At 42.0% G+C, this 22,454-nt stretch overlaps 1 protein-coding gene and 1 non-coding gene across 2 annotated transcripts in view; one reads left to right on the top strand and one right to left on the bottom strand.

The window, feature by feature from the left end:
- The window catches only part of OTOA (otoancorin), a 77,576-nt gene that overhangs the window by 43,035 nt on the left and 12,087 nt on the right, over positions 1-22,454 (bottom strand). Inside the window, exons 6-12 of the mRNA XM_045195454.2 lie at positions 21,206-21,337; positions 17,827-18,062; positions 10,644-10,747; positions 6,543-6,643; positions 4,817-4,956; positions 2,861-2,984; positions 1,325-1,540 (exon numbers count right to left, since the gene is read on the bottom strand). Coding sequence (XP_045051389.2) covers positions 1,325-1,540; positions 2,861-2,984; positions 4,817-4,956; positions 6,543-6,643; positions 10,644-10,747; positions 17,827-18,062; positions 21,206-21,337 — 1,053 coding nt within the window. The remainder of the gene's footprint in view (positions 1-1,324; positions 1,541-2,860; positions 2,985-4,816; positions 4,957-6,542; positions 6,644-10,643; positions 10,748-17,826; positions 18,063-21,205; positions 21,338-22,454) is intronic.
- On the top strand, positions 137-240 carry LOC112304908 (U6 spliceosomal RNA). The gene has a single exon (XR_002974790.1). It is a non-coding gene; the product is annotated as a U6 spliceosomal RNA (small nuclear RNA).

Below are 22,454 nucleotides of genomic sequence, written 5' to 3'. Positions count from 1 at the left end.
GGGTTCAGTCCCACCTGTATCCCTTTTATGTGTTCTTGGCAATTCCCTTACATACTCAGTGCCTCACATGAATGACCTGGAAAATAACTCTATTGACCTCATAGGGCTGTTGGCAAGATTAAATGATGAACTCACTGTGCCCGCTTTGGCAAAACACATAACATTGGAATGGTGCAGAAAAGATTAGCATAGGCCCTGTGCAAGGATAACATGCAAATTTGTGAAGCATTCCATATTTGGGGGGAAGAAGGGGAAGGGTCGTCAAGGCATATGTATGAAGGACACATGGATGAAGCCAAAGGGGGATAGGATCAAGGGTGGGAGGTGGGAATGGGTGGGTTGGGGGGGAGTAGGGAGGGAAAATGGAGACAACTGTACTTGAACAACAACAAATAAACTTCATTGTATTTAAAGATTTTAAAAAATGATTAACTCACTTAGAACAGAACCTGGCACAGAGTAAGCACTTAATAAATGTTTGTTGTTGTCATATTGGAATTGGTCCCAGTCCAATCTTCATGAGCCAGTTTGCTTCCCGGGAAGTAGCTATGAATGTGAACTAAAAGAGCAGGACCCAAAATGTTTAAAAGACAAAAGATTTTTACGATCTGAAGAGAACCAAGAATATGGGACCCAAAATGTTTAGAGCTCAGACCCTGGAGCCTTTTCTCTGGGCCCAGCACAAACAGACTAATACCCCAAGAAAAAGGTGCATTTCCCACCCCAGGAGCAGCTAGGGCATAAAGTAGACACATGTTTCCATATACCACATACAAGAGACAGAGCTGGGGATTAAACCAAGGGCATCTGGCTTCAGACTCTGTTTGCTTAACTCCCTCCTTTGTCCCTCCTTATGTGGGGACAATTCCTTCTGTGCAGCCCAAGACTGGAATAAAATAGCATTATCTCTGATCCCAGGATGAGGGATGTGTTAGCAGCCTCAACAACTAACAACAAAGTCCTGGGATGAATCCCACACTTTGCTCAACAACTCAAGGACAGCTTATACTCACTGAGCTCACACTCTACATCACGTGGTATTCCAGCCTCTTCTGGTATACTGACTACATAATCTTTGCAGCCACTTTATGGAATAGATGCTATTGTTACCCATATGATCTTACAAATAGGGAAACTGAGGTGAAGAGAAGTTAAGCCAATTGCCCAAGGTAGAAAATGTCCAGGTAGTAAATGATAGAACAAGGATTTGAATCCAGTAGTCCTTGGCACTATCTTCTTACTGATTGGATGCCCCTGCTGTGTGTGCATATGACTGGCCCTTGGGTGTTGAGGTATTGAAAAAGAGTTCAGAGCTTCAACTAACCTTCTCATGGGCCAAGTATTTGGCAGACAAGATGACGACCTGGCTCTTGGCCCAGCCTGACACCTGGTTGAGGGTAGAAATGGCGCCGTGCACAGCCTTGGGGGAGAGGGATTCCAGCTGAAAGTGGGTCAAGCCCACAATCGCATCCGACAAAGAGCCCAGGGTGTCATTGAGGGTCTGGTTCTCCGTGGCAATGTCCAGGAGCTTGGCTTTAAGCTAGCAGAGGAGCAAGCTGCAATGAGGTCGATAGCATATGGGACAGTAGTTCCCTCTGACATCCTGGGTGTAAGGGCCCCACAACACCCTCCCCCACCCCGCCTTACCAATGGGCAAGGAACTGCAGCCAAAGGGAGAGGGATTCCTGCTGTGCCCACAGAACGAGTCACCACACTGAAAACACTACCTGTGCTAACTTTGACCTTAATGTCCTGCAAATTGACTTTGTGCTTTATTTATATATTAACTTGTTACTAGTCAAACCTAAAGTACGGCAGATGGAAATTTCATCCACTTCACCCATAACGTCACCACACTCTCGAAATATCTCTTTTCCTTTTGTGATCTTGAACTCTACAACTGTACATATGGCTGTTCTCCTTTTATAAAATATCCAGGGGCGGGGGTTGAGGATAATATATAATCTATATAAAAGTAAAGTAAGTCTCCTTGAAAACCTTATATCATACAAATAACTATGATTAGTAATTGGATGTAGATAGCCTTCTAAGACCTCTTATGCCTTTATAAATATGTACTTTATAAATAAACTACAGTACATAGTTTTTACATGATTTTAATATGAACAGAAGTGCACTTTTCTATATTTTTCGCTTAAAATGGTGTCTTAAAAGTTTTCACACTTCTGTGATCACCCTAACACTTATTTCATTATGATATGCCCGTCTAGCTGTAGTCAAGCGTGTTTCACAATTGCTTCCATGTTACCTCTTGTAACATGACCTCTGCACAAAATTAAAAAACACCAGCACAGTTCATGTTTTAACACCTGAATTTGTATGAACAGTACATGTATTCGTTTTAGATGTTATGTACTGTGTTCCAGGCAGTATTGAAATGGCCACTGGGGGGCAGCAGATTGAAGTAAAGGAAAGCTCTCCCAGCTCCTGCTCTCCCAATTCAGCTGTTCAGCTTCTCTGGAGCTCAGCTTCAACATCCATAAATGAAGCAGTGGACTAGAGCAGTGTTTCTCAAAGTGTGGTCTTTGACCAGCAGCATCAGCATCACTAGGGAACTTGTTAGAAATGCAGTCTCGGGGCCTACCCAGACCTACTGACTCTGAATCTGCATTTAAAAGCCCTAGGTGACCTATATGTCCCTTTAAGTTTGATGTTGCTGTTCTGACAGAATTTTGATCTATCCAAACTTCCCTACACTGTTTTGTGTTGCTTCTGCTCTCAGTGGACCTAGATCCTGACTAACCCTGCATGTTTCTCTCAAAGGCTGGGCAAGACTGTTCTCCCCATTTCTCTGGATAGTAAAACTGAGGTCAAGGCCCAGGCCATATCCCATCTGCACCTTCTGAACACCAGCCTGAAAGCCCCGCAGACGGCTGCACTTGATCATCTGGTGAAGAAGGACTTGGGCCAGGGTGGCATCCAGCAGCTCCAGATCACTATAGAAACAGACCAGCAGCCCAAGCCTGTGTGAGAAGACAAGGGATTCTTGCAGAGGGTGCAGTGACTTGGGAAAGTGACTTGCTGAAGACAAGTAGTCGAGCTGGGACTTAAATCTAGATCCATTCAAGTATGTCACCTCTCCTCCTGGGGTGGTAAGGGACATGAGAAAAGCATGGTGCAGGGTTAGCCACAGAAAACTCCCCATTTCCCACCCGGATACAAGGCATTTGTCCACCAAGGCAGTCTCTGGGCAGAGATTCATTTCCAGGATGCTGTACAACCTATACACCCAGATGATAATGACTTCAAAAGGAAAGATAAAGACAGGAGACAAGACAGTACAGGGGCATAAGTGGGATTTGAACCTTGGTCCAGCTGGGAGCACTATAACCACTGGTTAAGAGCATAGCTTTAGCCCAAAGGGAGTTTGAAGCCCAGCTCTATGGAATCTCCAGCAAGTCACTTAAGTTCTCGGCTACATTGCTGTGCACAGTTGTGCAGTGCACACTCCTGACTACTGCAGAGGGTGGGCCAGCCTCTCTGAGCCTTCGGTAAAGGGGGGATTTACTTTGTTCATCAGAGCACATCATAATAAATTTGATGAATGTAGAAATGAGGAGTACTGTGAGAGTTAAATGAGAATCAACATACCAAGTGGTTAACACGCTTCCTGGCAGATACCAAGCACACATTCATTGAAGGATGCTCTTAGCATTAGTATGATATCTACTTGACTTCACATAGCCAGACCACCTAGCTGACCAAGCTCAACCTGGCTCCACCCTCTCGGAAAGACTCTGACATGCTCAGACATGCCCATGGGAGAGCAACCAGGTCAGGGAAAGGATCTGAAATTGTGTCTAACGAGAAAGATGACTTGGGGGAGGTGAAGACTGAATATTAATAACCATGTTAAGAATAATATCTCTTGAGCACTGAACTGTGTCAGGTGTGTGTGATCCTTGCAAGGGCCTTAATGAGGTAGGCAGATTATTCCCCATTTCACAGACAGGGGTACTAACATGGCCAAAATCACACAACTCACAAGTGGCAGAGCCAGGATCCAACACAGAAAGCCTGGTTCCAGGTCCCATGTTCTTAACCACTAAGCGATTTTTTGTGTGTAACCATAGAAATATGGGACCCATGCTAATAGGTAAAAATTACTAAGGATAGGAGAAAAGGGGTAACAGTTTTATATAAGAACATTCTCTACTGGTGAGTTTGAAAAATTTAAGGTACTACAGTAATGTCAGAGGAAGCACTGTGACAGTAAGGCCCTGAGAGATGAAGAGAAGGTGACTGAATAGTGCTCCCCACCCGCCCCCACTGCACACCCCATCCCCCTGACATTCAAACCCTTTCTGGGGTTGCAGCTCCTGGCCCTTCCCTATTAGAAATGGCTCCTAGGGGATCACGTTACAGGCAGTAAATTCTAGAGCTCATTTCATCTGGGCAGGGTTAGGGGTCTAGATAATCCATCTGAGAATCTAGGTAACAAGCGGTTCACAAATAGATAACCCACAAGCTATTTCCAATATCCGACCCAACCTTATGGGAATCACACATTTACCTTGGGATGGACAGAATACTGAGTATTCAAACCTTAGCACTTGAGAAAGTTCATAAAATGCCTGGCATGCAGAAGGTGCTCAGAGAGCATCTGTCCCCTTCTCCCCTTCAGGAGCTCTTCAGGGGTTCTCTTTGGGGAAACACCTGCCCTCACATGCATAGAGACTCTTCATGGACTAGTCACCTCTCTTCCCTCCCGGGATCCTTTGCTGCTCAGGGGAGCCTGATGCTTAGATCCCTTCCTGGGAAACAGCCCTGAAGATCCAGAGCCCTGGCCCCTTGCCTGTGGATGGTAGAGGTATTCCTCATGTCAAAGTTGGAGGAGCCGATCCTCTCCAGAAATGCCTGGGCTAGCTCAGGCGTGATATCATAGACTGTGTCCAACTGCTTGGTGGCGTTGTCATAGCTGATAAACAGCCCAATCTAGTGGACAAGGACAGGAAGATCAGTGAGGAGGACTGATGTGGCCCCGTGCCACGCCACCCTGGTGTGTGTGCTGTGCCCACCCCAGACACTCGGATACACCCACTTCTCGTCATGAATTTCTTAAGTGTCTGTCACTGCTGTTGTGGTTTCTTCTTCAACCCAACCATTAATTAAGAAAGTATTATTTTTTAACATCCAAGAAGCTGAACTTTTTTAAAGCTAATATTTGCACATTTACTTCTAGATTTGTTATAGTGAGGTTAGAAAATGTGGTCCACAAATTTTCTGCTTTGGGGAGTCAAGAGATTTTTTTAATAGATGAGTTTTAAAATGGCCCCCAGGCAATAAAAAAAATGCATGTTCTCTTTATAAAATTAAAAAGTAAATAAGAATAAAAAGAATTTGAGTAGTATATTAATATCTTTCTATTCTTGTTCACTTTTTGCCTGTGTCCAAGGGTGTCACACTGATATCCCCTATATTTCGACACACTGTTATTCTGTGCTTAAAAGACTCAGACAGAAAGTTGCCTCTTCCTGATAGATGGCTCTTTTTCCATATAAAAATGCCCCTTAATGTTGGCTTTCTGATTTCATCTCCCTTTTCTACACTTTTAGACAAAGGAGAGAAGTTGCAAATGGACTCTTGATCTTAGCAAATCGTGTCCCAATGCCTAGCTTCCTCAGAATTTAACCTCTACCTACTTCCTGAAATTCACCCAGCACTGGCAGGGTAAAATGGAGGTTTAATTCATTTTAGTGGAGGTAAGTGGAGAGACATTGGACATATTCCCAGCCTCCTAGGTAAAAAAGAATAACCTAGTGTTGCCTCTGATTTCAAAGTAACCAGGAGTTGTTGGGTCAGCTGGCCCGTGAACAAGTCTGTCATTTGAGGCAAAGACTTCTCTCACTGGACAGGAGACAGCCAGGGCACACAGGATAAAAACTGGAGGCAATCCCCAAGCTCTTCATGAATGCCTCCATGCTGGTAGCTTTCTTTGCAGGCTGCATTCCAGAGTCGGGGCACCCAAAGGATTTTAGTGTCACTGGATCAACATTGGGAGCAGAGAAGCAGGCTGACCATGAATTAAGTAATCTTAGAACAGAGTTAAAATGCAATCATTACTCCTGCTAAAGTAATAATAAAGTAGCAGTAAAAGTAGCTATAAATAAACCTAGCTATTAATCCATGTTACTTTTGATTTGGAGTCATGCTTCCCAGGGCTGGAAATGCAATAGCTATTGTCTTTGGCCTTTCTTGAGGATAAAAATACTCTTAAATGATTTTTGGTTCATGACCAACATTCTCTTTCTATCATGTTTGTTCACATCCGAGCTACCTCAATTGTTCACAATTCTTTTTCTTTTCTTAGTTCTTCTAATGCTAGGACACAATCCAATGACTGACCACTTGAGGCCTTATTCCAGAGTTTTCTTCGGAGACCCAGATATATTGGGTTGAAGTAGGTGTCCAATTTCCAGAGCACCTCACCTGGCTGGCTGAACACAAGAGGCTTAAAATATACCTTATCCCAGATGTACTGTATTAGTGAGGGGGGTATTGAGTGTACTTTCCAAACTTACTTCTACAGGACTAATCTTCATAATTTCTTCAAGTGATAGGTGAACCATATATCTGCCCAAGATCCATAAGTTTTCAGCGCTAACCCATGAAACAGAGTCATCTGCAAGAAAATAAATAAATGGGTGAATTAGTAAATAAATAAATAAAAGCCTCTACGCTGGAATGTGACAGTCAAAAGCATCTTTGTTATTAGGACCTCCTTGTTGTATTCCTTAATTCATCATCCATTCGATGGCCATTCACAGACAGCCTCCTACCCACGAGACGCTACACCACACATCAGGAAGCACAGGTGCCTGCCACCTGAACACTTGTTAGAAATGCAGCTTACTTGTTACGACTTAAGACCACAAAACATGGTTTTATTTTTAGCTCACTTAGTTACTAAATAATCTGGCAGTTTCAAATATATACTTGACTCTCTTTTATCACTACAGCAGCAATCATGACCATCCTTGTTGATTGTCACCATGTTGCTGTACTTGGGCCAGACGGAACCACTGGTCCTTCCCTGTACGCACCTCAAATGTTTGCCAAGGCTTTGCTCACTTGGGCCATTCTCGTGACCTAGACTACTTTCACCTAACTAATCCTTCTCCCAACCCTACCTTCAAGACTGAGCTCAAATATTTCCTCTTCCTTAAAGCCTCTCTATCTCCCCAGCCACCAGTAATTTCTCTCTCCTCTGGATTCCCAGAGGACTCTCTCCCTTTCACTCTGTTCAAGCATTTTAAATTCCCCATTACTGGGATGTCAATGGGACTTGAAGAACCATCACATGTAGAAAAGAGAATCCTCATGCACTACAGCTGGGACTGCAAATTGGCACAGCCACTGTGGCAAACAGTATGGAGGGTCCTCAAAACACTGAAAATAGAACTACCATATGATCCAGCAATCTCTCTTCTGGGTATTTATTTGAAGGATGTGAAACCATTCAAAAAGACATCTGAACCCCAGCATTATTTACAATAGCCAACATATGAAAGCAGGCTAAGTGTCCACCAATAGATTAATGGACAAAGAAGTGGTACATATTTACAATGGGGTATTCCCCACCATAATAAAGAATAAAATCTTGCTTTTTGTGACAACATGCATGGACCTAGAGGCCATTATGCTAAGTGAAGTAAGTCAGATAGAGAAATACAAATACCATATGATTTCTCTTACATGTGGAGTCTGAAGAACAAAATAAACAAACAAAAGAGAAACAAACCCGTAGTCACAGAACAAACTGATGGTTGCCAGATGGGATGGGGTTGGGGGTGGGGAGTGAAAAAGGTGAAAGGAGTAAGAAGTACAAATTGGTTGTTACAAAATAGTCACAGCGATGTAAAGTACAGCATAGGGAATGTAGTCACTAATATTGTAATAACTGTGTCTGCTGCCAGGTGGGTACTAGACTTATCAGGGGGGATCACTTCATAAATTATATAAATGTCTGATCACTATTGTTGTACACCTGAAACTAATAATATTTAAAAATTTTTTATGTATTTATTTTTAGAGAGAGGGGAAGGGAAGGAGAAAGAAAGGGAGAGAAACATCGATGTGAAAGAGAAACATCAATTGGTTTCCTCTCATACAGGTCCCTACTGGGGACTGAACCCGCAACCCAGGCATGAACCCTGACCAGGAATTGAACCAGCAACCTTTTGCTTTGCATGATGACAGCCAACCAACTGAGCCACACTAGTCAGGGCTAATATAATATTTAATATCAATCGTAATTGATTTTTTTAATTTAAAAGAACAGTCGTGTCCAAGATGTAACTTTGTTTCCCTGAGCTAGAATTGGCCACCACTGCCCCAATCCTTCAATAAAAGACTTGTATACATAAAAACATTGCATTGTTGGCATTTGGGGTAAGAGAAAGAAGCAGGGGAGCATTTACAGAGTTCAGTAAATCAGTCACCAGGAGCAGAGTTTAATAGCTGAGATACAGACCATAGTTCTACAAGTACTAGAAGCCATGGGCAATGATGAAGTCGCTGATGCAGTAGCTGAGTCACAGAACAACAGGTGAATCCCCTACCCAGGAATCAGAGCTCTCAGGTGAGCACAGGTAAACCCTATAGGACCCCCTAGATGGGGACTCTGGACACTTGACTTGGTGATTAGAATGGTAGTCCCAGAAGGCTAGGGAATTGGGGAAGTGAAAACCAGCAAGGACCACAGTGGGTTGTTCTTTTTAATTATTACATATAACCTGTCTCTCTGCAGACCTGTGCTCCCCAAGCTGGGGATATTTTTAACTACTAAAGTATTTCCAGTTACCTCAAGAAAATTCATGAAAAATACAAAGTTTAAAGTATGAGTCGAATTCATTTTCACTCACTTTAGTTTAATACTGAAACATCCAATAGGAATTTTAGAAGGAAAGTCTGTCTCTAGTTAAATACGGCAATAAGGATTTAGGGAAGTGTAGAGGCTAGGTGGTTTTCTCAGAGTTTTATCATGTGAGGTTCATAACTATGCATCAGGCAGAAGGAATTTTGTATGCATGGAAATCATTGGTTTGTATGTCATCTAAGGCTCCTTACATACAAATCTCAGAGCTTCCCTTACGCTCCCCCAGCTCAGCAAGTTCATGCTTGCCTTGGGGCCTTGTGCTTGCTGGTCCCACTGCTGGGCATGCCCTTCCTCCAGAGCCTGGCGTGACTGCTTCCATTTCCCATTTTAATCTCAATTGAAATGTCAGGTCTTCTCCGATTCCTTAGTCTGGGGGTTGGAAAACTATAGCCCATGGGCCCAACCCAGCTTACCATCTGTTTCTGTACTGCCTGCAAGCTTGGTTTTTGCACTTTTCAATACTTGAGATAAAAATCAAAAGAAAAAATATTTTGTGGCACATGAAAATTACCTGAAATTCATATTTCAGTGTCCATAAATAAGGTTTTATTGGGACACAGCCACACTTGTTCATCTATTGTTTATATCTGCTTTTGCTATAACATCAGAGTTTAATAGTTGAGATACAGACCATAGTTCTACAAAGTCTAAATATGTACTCTGTCACCTCATAAAACATATGTGCCCAGCCCTGTTCTCTCTCTCTCTCTCTCTCTCTCTCTCTCTCTCTCTCTCTCTCTCTCATTCTCCCTCTCTCCCACTCTAATTTACTTGGTGGATATTTTCTCCACCCACCCTCCTACAATAAAACAATAGCTCCACGAGAACACTGTGTTATGCTCCTCTGTATCCCCAGTGGCTGACAGATAGTAGGCTTTTAAAAAAGTGTTTTAAAAGTTTATTCTGTTTGCATTACTGACATTAAACATTCAACAAGTTAAAGCTTACCTTAAAAATTGTTTGCATTACTAACCTACATAGCCATTCTTTTTTCTATAGTTCTCTTTCTCTCTCTTTTTTTTATTATGATAAAGTACACCTAACAAATTTACCATCTTAACCATTTTCAGTGTACAGTTCAGTGGTAGTAAGTACATTCACAGTGTTGTGCAACAATCACCACCATCCATTTCCAGAATTTTTTCATCTTGCAAAAGTGAAACATTACTCCTTAAACACTAACTCCCCACCCACCCACCTTCTCCCAGTCTTCACAACCAACATTCTACTTTCTGTCTCTATGAATTTGACTCTATGTCCCCATCTAGAGGGACATAGCAGATTTTTAATAAACATCTCTCAAATAAATGAATCCTGATCTATTTCTCTTTTGGTTGCCAGGAAGCTTAGTGCTAAATTTCTGCATTTTATTTCCTAGATTTTATTTTAAAAATTATCTTATGCCACTTTATTACAGATGTTTTAATACAGATTTTGAACCTGTACCCTTGTTCTAAAGGTTCTCATCAAATCTGGGATGCCATCACTGTTTACATCCCTCTAAGAAACCAGGACACACCGCCAACTGTGACATACGATACATCCTTAGTTCAGGCTTCCACACATGAAAAGGGCATGTGTTTCATTCCACAAGCCACACCACATTGTTTCTGGAGGTTGGGGGAGGGGCAGGTAAAAATTATAAGTAACACTGAAATCAAATCTGTCTTCAGAGATGAAGCACGTCTTCTTTTAAGGATGGACACCCCCTAAAAAGTGATGCCACATCAAAACACAGGCTCACCAGTGGCATTGGAGGATGTCTGCAAAACACCAGCCATCCAGGAGTAGAGAGCCCTCTGGGAATGGGCCGAAGTTTGGTCATAGAGGTCTTTGAACACCGCAGATCTAAAGGACACAAACACGGGAGCAAGTAAGGAACAGACAGGTGGAGTCTATCTTGTGTTAATAAAAGCCCTCCTCGTTCCCTTGCTTTATGGGGCTCTTTTCCTATTTCTCCTTGGCCCCTCAGTTAAATACCTTCCCAAGACTAGTCTCCACTTCCTCACCTCAGGGTAACTTTTTTTTTTTGTAACAGCTTGATTGAGATTATAATTCACATACCATGTAATTTTCCCATTTGAAGTATACACTTCAGTGGTTTTCAGTCCACCCATAAAGTTGTACAACCATCACCATAATCAGTTTTAGAACATTTAAGCACCTCAAAAAGAAAGCCTGTACCCTTTAGCTATCACCCCTCAACTTCTAGTCACCCCCACTCCTACAAACCACTCATCTACTTCCTGTCTCTACAGATTTGCCTCTTCTGGACATTTCTGAGCAATGGAATCAGACAATATGTCATCTTTGTGACTGATTTCTTTCATATAACATGATGTTTTCAAAGCTCATGCATGTTATAGCATGAGTTGGTACTCATTCTTTTTCATAGCCAAATAATATTCCACTGTGTGGATAGATCACATTTTGTTTATCCACTCATCAGTCAAACGACATGTAAGTCGTTTCCACCTTTTGTCTATTACAAATATCACTGCTGTAAACATTCATGTGCAAGTTTCTGTGTGGACATATGTTTTCATCTCTTGGACACATACCAGGGAGTGAGATGCCTGGGTTAAGTGACTACTCTACATTTAGCCTTTTGAGAAGCTGCCAGACTGTTTTCCAAAGTAGCTACACCAATTTACATTCTCACCAACAGTGTGTGAGAGTTCTGATTTATCCACATTTTCACCAACACTTGTTATTGTCTGATGTTTTGCTTGTAGACATCCTGCTGGGTATGAAGTGTCTAGATCACTTTTAAGCCACTGAAATCAGGCTTCCTCACTACCATACCACTCTGTAACTCAAGTCACTAGTGACCCCCTTGTTGCTATATCCAGTGGTCCCATCTGGTCCAAATATGAGTCAACCTTTCATAGCATTTGTCACCGATCACCATTCTGGCACATACTGAAAAATAGACGAGTCTCCTTGTCTTGGAAATATTCCTTCACCCCCACCCACCACCACTGAAAATCAATTCACCAAATGACCAATTCATAAAAGCCTTTTCTAAGCTTAAACTTCATCCTTTCCACTCTCCCAGTCATTGTCTACATGAACAGGCCAACTTTCCCTTAAGTCCATCTTAACATCTGATTTCTGCATTTTTCTTTTCATTTACTTATTTTTGCTTGTAGTTGCTGTTTTGTTTTTCCATAGCTGAGTAGGTGAAAATGACAGGAAATAGACATAGTTATGGGGAAATGGCAAACATCCTTTATGGGAAAGCCTGCCCATTTGCAAAAATGCTGGCTCTGGTATTCCCCAGTAGTCTTACCTACTGATTAAATTTTAAGATTAAATTTTGCATTAAGCTTGAACATTCCTCTGCAGAAACTATTCAGGTGATTCAAAAGATTGCAACTATGGGCCACTGGTGATTGGCAGCTTCATCATGACAACACGCCTCCTTATGCATCACATCTTGTGCAGAGTTTTTTTGGCAAACCATTAAATCACCCAGGTGACTCAACCCCTGTACAGCCCAGATTTGGCACCCTGTGACTTCTGGCTTTTCCCAAAACCAAAATTACCTCTGAAAAGGAAAAGATTTCAGACCATCGATGAGATTCAGGAAAATAAGATGGGGCAGCTGATGGTGATTGGGAGAACTGTGTGAGGTCCCAAGGTTTGAAGGGGACTGAGGCATCATTGTCTTATGTACAATGTTTCTTGTATCTTGTACCTTCCTCAGTAAATGTCTCTATTTTTCATATTACATGGCTGGATTCCTTCTGGACAGACCATATGTGTGTGTATGTATGCACACGCACATATACACAGTCTCTCCCAAGTTGTTGTCATCATTAGTCTTTTCCTTCTTGTAAGTCATTTTTAGATTTAGAAAGCCTCTTTGAGGGCCATAAAGTGATATAATTCGTAAAAGGAAGAAGTTGGCAGTTATCACAATACCTAGGGGCTTTCAAGTCCTGGACACAAGCCTCTAATTTGGTATCCCCCACTCCACCATGTAATACCATGTACGGCGAAAGGCTAACACATTCACTGACACAGCATCTCAGAGGAGAAAGCACTTCCTCTTCAGTGCTCTGTCAGTCCTCCCACCCCTCAAGGACATGGTCTCAATCAGTGCTAGTGAGTCTTCAACAACACTCAGCTCCTTTTCAACCAGGAGAAAAGACCCCAGGCTCAGAGCCTTGGAAAACCAACACATCTAGCTAGGCTTTAGTGGCACCGTTTTTCTTTTTCTTTTATTAATGTATTTATCTTATGATTGCTTTTACTCAAGATAAATAACACTGATTTCCCATTTATAGTAATAATATCAAATTTGCTTTTTAAATAAATATTAAGTAAAAAGACTACGTCACTATAAAGAAAATTAGGCATAGGAGCACCCAAATACATAAAGAAAATCTGGGAGGACTTCAACAAAGATATTGACAGCAACACAATTATAGTAGGGGACTTTAACACCCCACTATCAAAAATGGACAGGTCTTCCAAACAAAATACCAACAAGGATATTGTGTCACTGAACAATACCCTAGAGGAAATGGACTTAACTGATATATATAGAGCTTTGCATCTCAAAGAAGCAAAATACACATTCTTTTCAAGTGTCCATGGAACTTTCTCAAATATAGACCACATGATAGGACACAAAGCAAGCCTCAACAAATTCAAGAAAATTGAAATCATATCAAGCATTTTCTCTGACCACAAAGGACTGAAACTAGACACCAACCCCAAAAGAAAAAACCCAAAACACTCAAAATCATGGAGACTGAATAGCATGCTATTAAACAATGAATGGGTCAAGAACGAGATTAGGGAAGAAATCAAAAACTTTCTGGAAACAAATGAAAATGAACTCACAACAACCCAAAACCTATGGGACACAGCAAAGGCAGTCCTGAGAGGGAAATTCATAGCAATACAGGCCTACCTTAAGAAGATAGAAACAGTTCAAACAAACAACCTAACCCTATGCCTACAAAAACTGGAGGAACAACAACAAAGACAGCCCAGAGCAAATAGAAGGAAGGAAATAACCAAGATCAGAGCAGAGTTAAATGACACAGAGACTAAAAGCACAATTCTAAGGATCAAGGAATCCAGGAGCTGGTTCTTTGAAAAGATAAACAAAATTGACAAGCCTTTAAGCAGGCTCATCAAGAAAAAAAGAGAGAGGATCCAAATAAACACAATTAGAAATGAAAGAGGAGAGATTACAACTGATACCACAGAAATACAAAGAATTGTAAGAAATTACTACGAAGAACTCTACCCCAGGAAATTTGAAAACCTAGGGGAAATGGACACATTTCTAGAAAAATATAATCTTCCAAAACTGAATGAAGAAGAAGCAGAAAACCTGAACAGACCAATAACAGCAGACGAAATTGAAGCAGTCATCAAAAAACTCCCAACACACAAAAGCCCTGGACAAGATGGTTTCACAGGAGAATTCTACAAAGCATTTAAGGAAGAGCTAACCCCTATCCTTCCAAGACTATTCGAAAAAATCCAAACTGATGGAAGACTCCCAAACTCTTTTTATGAAGCCAGCATCATCCTAATCCCAAAACCAGATAAAGACACAACGAAGAAAGAAAACTTCAGGCCAATATCGCTGATGAACATAGACGCTAAAATTCTCAACAAAATATTAGCAAACCGCATCCAGCAATACATTAAAAAGATTATCCACCATGACCAAGTGGGATTCATCCCAGGGATGCAAGGATGGTACAATATTCGCAAATCAATAAACATAATACATCACATCAATAACTGCAAAGACAAAAATCACATGATCATATCAATAGATGCGGGAAAAGCATTTGATAAGATACAGCACCCATTTCTCTGATAAAAACACTCAGCAAAGTGGGAATAGGGGGAGCATTCCTCAACATCATAAAGGCCATATATCAGAGACCTACAGCCAACATCACACTCAATGGACAAAAACTTAGAGCTTTCCCACTAAGATCAGGAACAAGACAAGGATGCCCTCTCTCACCACTCCTATTCAACATAGTATTGGAAGTCCTAGCCACAGCAATCAGACAAGAAAAAGCAATAAAAGGCATCCAAATTCGAAAGGAGGAAATGAAACTGTCACTGTTTGCAGATGACATGATAGTGTACATGGAAAATCCTATAGACCCCACCAAAAAACTACTCGACCTAATAAATGAATTTGGCAAAACAGCTGGATACAAAGTCAATACTCAGAAATCAAAGGCATTCCTGTACAACAACAATGAAACATCAGAAACAGAAATCAGGAAAAAAATCCCATTTGATATAGCAACAAGAAAAATAAAGTACCTAGGAGTAAACCTAACTAAGGAGGTAAAAGACCTGTACTCAGAAAACTACACAACACTGAAGGAATAAATTAAGGAAGACACAAACAAATGGAAGCATGTACCATGCTCATGGATTGGAAGAATTAACATCATCAAAATGGCCATACTACCCAAAGCAATTTATAGATTCAATGCAATCTCGATTAGAGTACCCATGACACATTTCACAGATATAGAACAAACATTTCAGAAGTTCATATGGAACCATAAACGACCCCGAATAGCTGCAGCAATTTTGAGAAAGAAGAACAAAGCAGGAGGGATCACAATACCTGATATCAAACTGTATTACAAGGCCACTGTAATCCAAACACCCTGGTACTGGCATAAAAACAGGCACATAGACCAATGGAACAGAACAGAGAGCCCAGAAATAAACCCAAGTCTCTATGGTCAATTAATATTTGACAAAGGAGGCAGGAGCATAAAATGGAGCAAAAATAGCCTCTTCAACAAATGTTGTTGGGAGATCTGGACAGCTACGTGCAAAAAAATGAAACTCGATCACCAACTTACACCATACACGAAAATAAACTCAAGGTGGATAAAAGACTTAAATATAAGTTGTAACACCATAAAAGTCCTCGAGGAAAACATTGGCAGGAAAATCTCAGACATTCCACGCAGCAACATCCTCACAGACACATCCCCCTAAAGCAAGGGACATAAAGGAAAGAATAAACAAATGGGACCTCATCAAAATAAAAAGCTTCTGCAAGGCTAAAGAAAACAGCACCAAATTACAAAGAGAACCAACAGTATGGGAAAACATATTTGCTAATGATACCTCAGACAAGGGCCTGATCTCCAAAATATATAAGGAACTCACACGACTCCACTCCAGGAAGACAAACAACCCAGTTAAAAAATGGGCAAAGGACTTGAACAGACACTTCTCCAAGGAAGACATACAGAGGGCCCAGAGACATATGAAAAGAGGCTCAGCATCACTAGCCATCAGAGAGATGCAAATTAAAACCACAATGAGGTACCATCTCACACCAGTCAGAGTGGCCAACATAAACAAATCCACAAACAAATGTTGGAGAGGATGCGGAGAAAAGGGAACCCTAGTGCACTGTTGGTGGGAATGCAAACTGGTGAGGCCACTGTGGAAAACAGTATGGAATTTCCTCAGAAAACTAAAAATGGAACTGCCCTTTGTCCCAGCAATTCCACTGCTGGGATTATACCCTAAGAACCCTGAAACACCAATCCAAAAGAACCTGTGCACCCCAATGTTCATAGCAGCACAATTTACAATAGCCAAGTACTGGAAACAACCTAAGTGCCCATCATCAAACGAGTGGATCCAAAAACTATGGTATATTTACACAATGGAATTCTATGCAGCAGAGAGAAAGAAGGTGCTTATACCCTTTGCAACAGCATGGATGGAACTGGAGAGCATTATGCTAAGTGAAATAAGCCAGGCGGTGAGGGACAAATACCATATGATCTCACCTTTAACTGAAACATAATCAATAGAAGAAAAAAGCAAACAAAATATAACCAGAGACTTTGAAGTTAAGAACGGTCTAACAATAGCGGGGGGGTGGGGAGTGGGAAGAGGGGATTACAGGAACTACTATAAAGGACACATGGACAAAACCAAGGGGGAGGGTGGAGGTGAGGGAGGGAGGTGGGTTCAGCTGGGGTGGGGTGGAGGGATGGGGAGAAAAGGCATAGAACTGTAATTGAATAACAATAAAAATTTAAAAAAAAGAAAATTAGGAAGCAAATAATAATGCAGGTGTGTATAGATATGGCAAAAATTGTGAGGATGGGACCAGAATGACTGAAATTTGGGAGATACTGTTTTAATAAAACATCTCTAAACAGATTTTAGGCTTCTGTTCCAGACCTCACATACTAACATGTCCCCATATAGGGAACTGTTCCACCTGTGGGAAATGTAGCCCAGCTCCCACTCGGAAAAGCCAGTGGGTGCGAGGTCCAGCACACAGGCCCACGCCCACGGACAGGTTCTCCCGTGGGGAGTCAGGCCTGCATTGTACCTAGGGTGCTATGAGACTTGCTTTTGCTAAAACTCCCTCACCCTGGTTGAGGCAGCAAAAATTTACTGAGTACCTTTAACTTCCTAAAGTCTGTGCTAAACCTCCCAAGTATAGAGTATAACCAGTTCAACCACTTTCCCCCTTGATCTGTAACATCCTTCTGTTTGAAGTAATTAGCAGCATTCTGTCCTTTATTGTCTGTAAAATGTAATCACCTACAGTGAACCTGTGCATAGTAAATGAGGATCATCCTCAATGTAATGTGCCCAGAAAAGCAAGCCTGTCAGGGCAGGGATCGAGCTCTCTGGGGCTCTCTCTGGCTCTCTTGCCCTCTCTCTCAGTTAGAGAGTGGCCATGCCGTCCCTTTTTCTCCACAGGATTTCTGTAGTCTATGTGAATTTGTCCACTGCTGACACAACACGCGGATCCCGCAGGCCGGGATCCACATCACCCACCTGCTTTCTCCCATCTGCCATGTACTACCTCCTTGAATTCTCACAACAGTTTATGAAGGGTAGTGGGTGGAGTAAAGAGGGCTGGGAGGAGCACTCACAAGTTCTTGAAGGCGTCCTCATGCAGGTCCTGGGGAAGCCTATCTGTGATATCAGGCTGAAGGAAGCTCCCTGAGGACCCCCTCAGCACCTTGGCCAGGATCTCTACACATTCCAGAGAGTTCAGCACCTGGAAGCACCTCTCCAGTGTGATGAGAAATAGGCTGCGGTTCACTCCTGGGCTCTGCAAGGCTTGTTTCCGAATCTCTCTCAAGTCGATGATGGTATCTTCCAGCTTCTAAAGGAATGAAAGAAGCTAAGCTTGTCTTGAGAGCAGTCTCCCGATTTGGAAGCCCTGCAGGGACCACACTTGGTAGCAGTGAGGATACTAAGGACCACTCTGTAACACTGCTACGTCAAACCTTCTACAACTTTGCGTCTCCTACAGAACAAAGTCAAGGCTTTCACCAGCTTTATTTGCACTGTGCCATTCCTTGCTCTGAGATACACCATGATGTCACACCTCAGGCCCTTTTTCTAGCTGGAATTCACTCCCCACTTCCTTCTCCCAGCAAAACCCAGCTCATCCTTTAAGTTCAAGTTCAGTCGTCACACAATTGGTGATGTCCTCTATGATATTCTACTTCAGTCAGATCAGAGCATCCCAAAGCAAACCCTGTGATGCATTAGAGATGCTCATGGTGCTGTCTTTCTTCCAAGCTGGTGGTTCTCAACTCTGCCTGCACATTGGCACCACTGGGGCAGTGATCCCAGCACCCCCAAAGAAGCTGATTTAACTCCACTGGGGTGGAGTTCTGGCATCTGATTCTAGCGTAGGGTTGAACCAGGAAAGTCCTTCAGGCCCAGGCTATAAGCCTAGCAGAATGCCTGGTACCTCAAAGACATTGAGAAATAACCTGCTGAATGAATGAATGTATGAATGAAGTGAAGTGAATGAATGAATGAGTCCTGTGAACCACAGAAACCAGTATGCTCACAGGGTTTAGTCACAATCTGATTGGGTCCTCTGTCCTTCACCCAATACACCCTCCAAAAATGAAAGTCGCCATTTACTGAGCATTTGTCTCACAACAGGCACTGTGCCAAGCATGGAGTAAACGTGTGTCTTCTCATAAATTCCCACAACAGTCCCATAGCTTAAGCCTACAGGTCTAAGGATCAGACATTCTTAGATTCAAATCCCACACCCTCCATTTATTATCTGTGTAGGCTGACGCAAATTACTCTCAAATTACTTATCTCTTTTATGTCTCAGTTTCTTCCTCTTTAATGGAGATAAAATTAGTGCCTACCTCTTAGATTTACATAAGACTTGAATGAGCCCTGACTGGTGTGGCTCTATGAGTTGGGCATCATCCTACAAAACAAAAGGTCACCAGTTCAATTCCTGGTCAGGGCACATGTCTGGGTTGCAGTCCAGGTCCCCAGTTGGGGGTGTGCAAGAAGCTACTGATCAATGTTTCCCTTGCACATCAATGTTTTTCTCCCTTGCTCTCTCCCTCCCTTCCCCTTTCTCTAAAATTAAATTTTAAAAATCTTAAAAATGGGGGAGGGAGGGGGGTTCAGCTGGGGTGGGGTGGAGGGATGGGGAGAAAAGGCACACAACTGTAATTGAATAACAATAAAAAATTAAAATTAAAAAAAAAAACAGAAGGGAGTAAGCAATCTGCCCTAACTTACACAGAGATGGAATCTGAGTTCAAGCCCACACTTCTCTGCTACCTTTAGTCTCTTACCACAGGAGCAAAACTGTGTGGTTAGTGAGTGCAACTTAGGGGATCTTAAGCAGGGGTCTGTGGACAGAATTTAGGACATTTGTTAACACTTTGGGGAAAACTGCACCCTCATTTTCACTGACATAGAACTGACACCCAGCATTTCATTCAGGGATAGACCTAGGCAACAAGTCACCAACATGGTAGCAGGTCCTATGATTTGTCATCAGTAGGAACTTATACAGCATGTCACAGTTGTTGCTGATGTAGTGAAATCTCATTTACACTCAACACTCCCTTAGAATTGCAAGGAGCTATTAGACCTGCTGCTAATTCTCGTTAGTGGATGTGTTAAAGAAGCACATAAATTATCATATTCCAATTTTTTAAACGTATTTGATTAATGTCTTTCAGTTGAATTGGCTTCCTTTGTAATCATTTGTATTTTATGTTATAGATTTTAACACATTATTCTGAGAAGAGGCCCTTGGGTTTTACCAGATGCCAGCAGGGCTCAAGCTGGAATCAGGACGCCAGGGTCCAACCTCAGATTTGCCCCTTCAAGGTGTGTAATCTGAGTTTACCTGCCCAACCTCTCCAAGCCCATTTCCTCATCTGAATGTTGAAGTAGTAAGATTATTATCATCCTTATTTCAGAAAGCCCTAAGAGAATTCAGTGGATCCATGCTCGTTACATCCTTATAGCACTATTGGCAAAACTATGGCTCACAAGCCCAATCTGGCCCACCGCCTATTTTTGTGAATAAAGTGTTATTAGAAGATGTCTACACCCCTTCACTTAACTACCATCTAAGGCTGCTTTCCTGCTACAATGGCAGAGCTGAGTACTTGTGACAGAAATTGTATGGCCTGCAAAGACTAAAATATTTACTATGTGGCCCTTCATAGAAATAGTTTCCTGGTCATTTCCTTAGAATAATAACTGACACACAGTAAACCTTTAATAAACATTAGTCAATATCATTTCACAGACCACCACCCCCATTTTTGCCATAATCTGGCACTTTGTTTACTATTATTTACTTCGTATTTTTTAAACTAACTCTTTTTTTAGTTAAATTCATTTCAAAATAAACATTACATTTCTACTACCAAACTCACAGGTTTGGTGTGTCCATTCTATTTTAATCACAAACATTAAAGTATATCTATGATTATTAGAATGTTAAAATGATCCACCTCCGATGGGGAAACACTGTTTCACAGAAACATGTCTCTGAAAAAAAGGAAACTCAAAACCTCCCATTTCTAAGGCCAGGGGATTTCCTAGGTCTGAGGTCTTGATTTCTCTTACATTACCAACTTTGCTTTGTGGAAATGATCTGTTTCTGTTTTTTTGTCTCCCCTCCAGACTGTAAACTCTTTGAGGTCAGGAACAGTCTTTTATCTCTGAACCCATTGTCCCCAGGTGCATAGTAATCATTCATGGATGTTTATTGAGCCAAACTATTGGAGGCCCTCAGTGCCCCTCATTTCTTAGTAGCCATAAAAATGTGAATCATAAGGTTCTTCCTTTGAACTTTAGAGAAAATTCTAGGTCCAAAGCTCCAGGAGGATTGGGGAGGGAGAAGTCAGGGAGATATACAGAAAGTTCAGGGCCTAAATCAGCCTCAGTTCATTTCAGCTCAACAAATGCCAACTGGTCCTAGACCTCCCCTACTCAGCAAATGCAAGAGCTCCTCACCATGTGGTCCTTCTTGTCTTCCCAGAGGTACTTCATGGCAGTGAGGAACTGCTGGGCATCTGCTTCCCTCAGGTCCTGCAGTAGCTTTTGGGGCTGGTACAGACACTGTTCCAGGTGAGTTTCCATGGTTGCCTGGACATGGAATGTTGGGAGAGTTAGTGAGGGCAGGCCAGGAAGCCCAGTCAGCACCATGGCCAGCAGCCCAGCCTGGGCTCCTACCTTGCAGAGACCACAAGCTGGCAGCCTGCACACATTTGGATAGGCTGGCTGTGACATTTTTCATTAGCTGCCAACATTTAAAAGAGCGTATTCCTCATAAAAACTCAGATTTCCAACTTCTCTTGGAAAACACAAAGAATTGGGAACGCTAAGCACACGTCCCCTGACCTGATAACCAGCTCACTACCCACCCAGCCAGCCTTCTCCATGGCCTGCCTGGCCCCTGTAGGTGATTGACTTTTCAAGTCCAGAAAGTTTACCCCCAGGTGGGCACTCTCCCATGCCCCAAGCTACCAGTGCAGTCTCTCCTGAAAGAGATTTCCTTTGCTATATGTGGAGTTATTTTCTAAATCTCCCTTAAATGGAGCTGCTCTAAAGGGGTAGCATAGTGTGATGTTGTAGGCAGAAGGTGAGCTCTAGAACCAGACAATCTGTGTACAAATGCTCACTTTGTCTCTTAGTAGCTGGATGATCTTGGGCAAGTTATTTAACTAGGCTTGCTAGATAAAATACAGGATGCCCAGTTAAATCTTTATTGCAGATGAACAATAAATGATGTTCTAGCATAAGTATATCCCAATTGCATGGGACATACTTATACTTTAAAAAAATCATTTGATACTCATCTGCAAGTCAAATTTCTCTAGGAATTCTTTATTTTTATTTGCTAAATGGGCAATGCCACCTCTGGGCCTCAGTTTCCTAAGCTGAAAATAGAGCCAATAGTAGTCAGTGTTGTTTTGAGGATCAAATGAGTGTATAAAGCTTTTTCACTAGTCCATAGCACACAGCAAGTAGTCAGTAAGTGTCAGCCATTATTCTCTATCCTAAATGAGCTCACAATTTACTCAATGTCTCTCCCCCTGGAATGAAAGGTCCACATGGGTAGTAACATGACTGTTTATTCTCTGAGTCACCAGTGTCTACCACTGTGCCTGCCTTAGATAGATAGTTAGATACATAAATAGATACATAGATAGATACACAGATACATACATGGACAGACTGTATGTCTACTAATCGGTTAAAG

This window comes from Desmodus rotundus, chromosome 1, assembly GCF_022682495.2.
Source record: "Desmodus rotundus isolate HL8 chromosome 1, HLdesRot8A.1, whole genome shotgun sequence".
NCBI lineage: Eukaryota > Metazoa > Chordata > Mammalia > Chiroptera > Phyllostomidae > Desmodus > Desmodus rotundus.
This window is presented reverse-complemented; position numbering and strand designations above follow the sequence as displayed.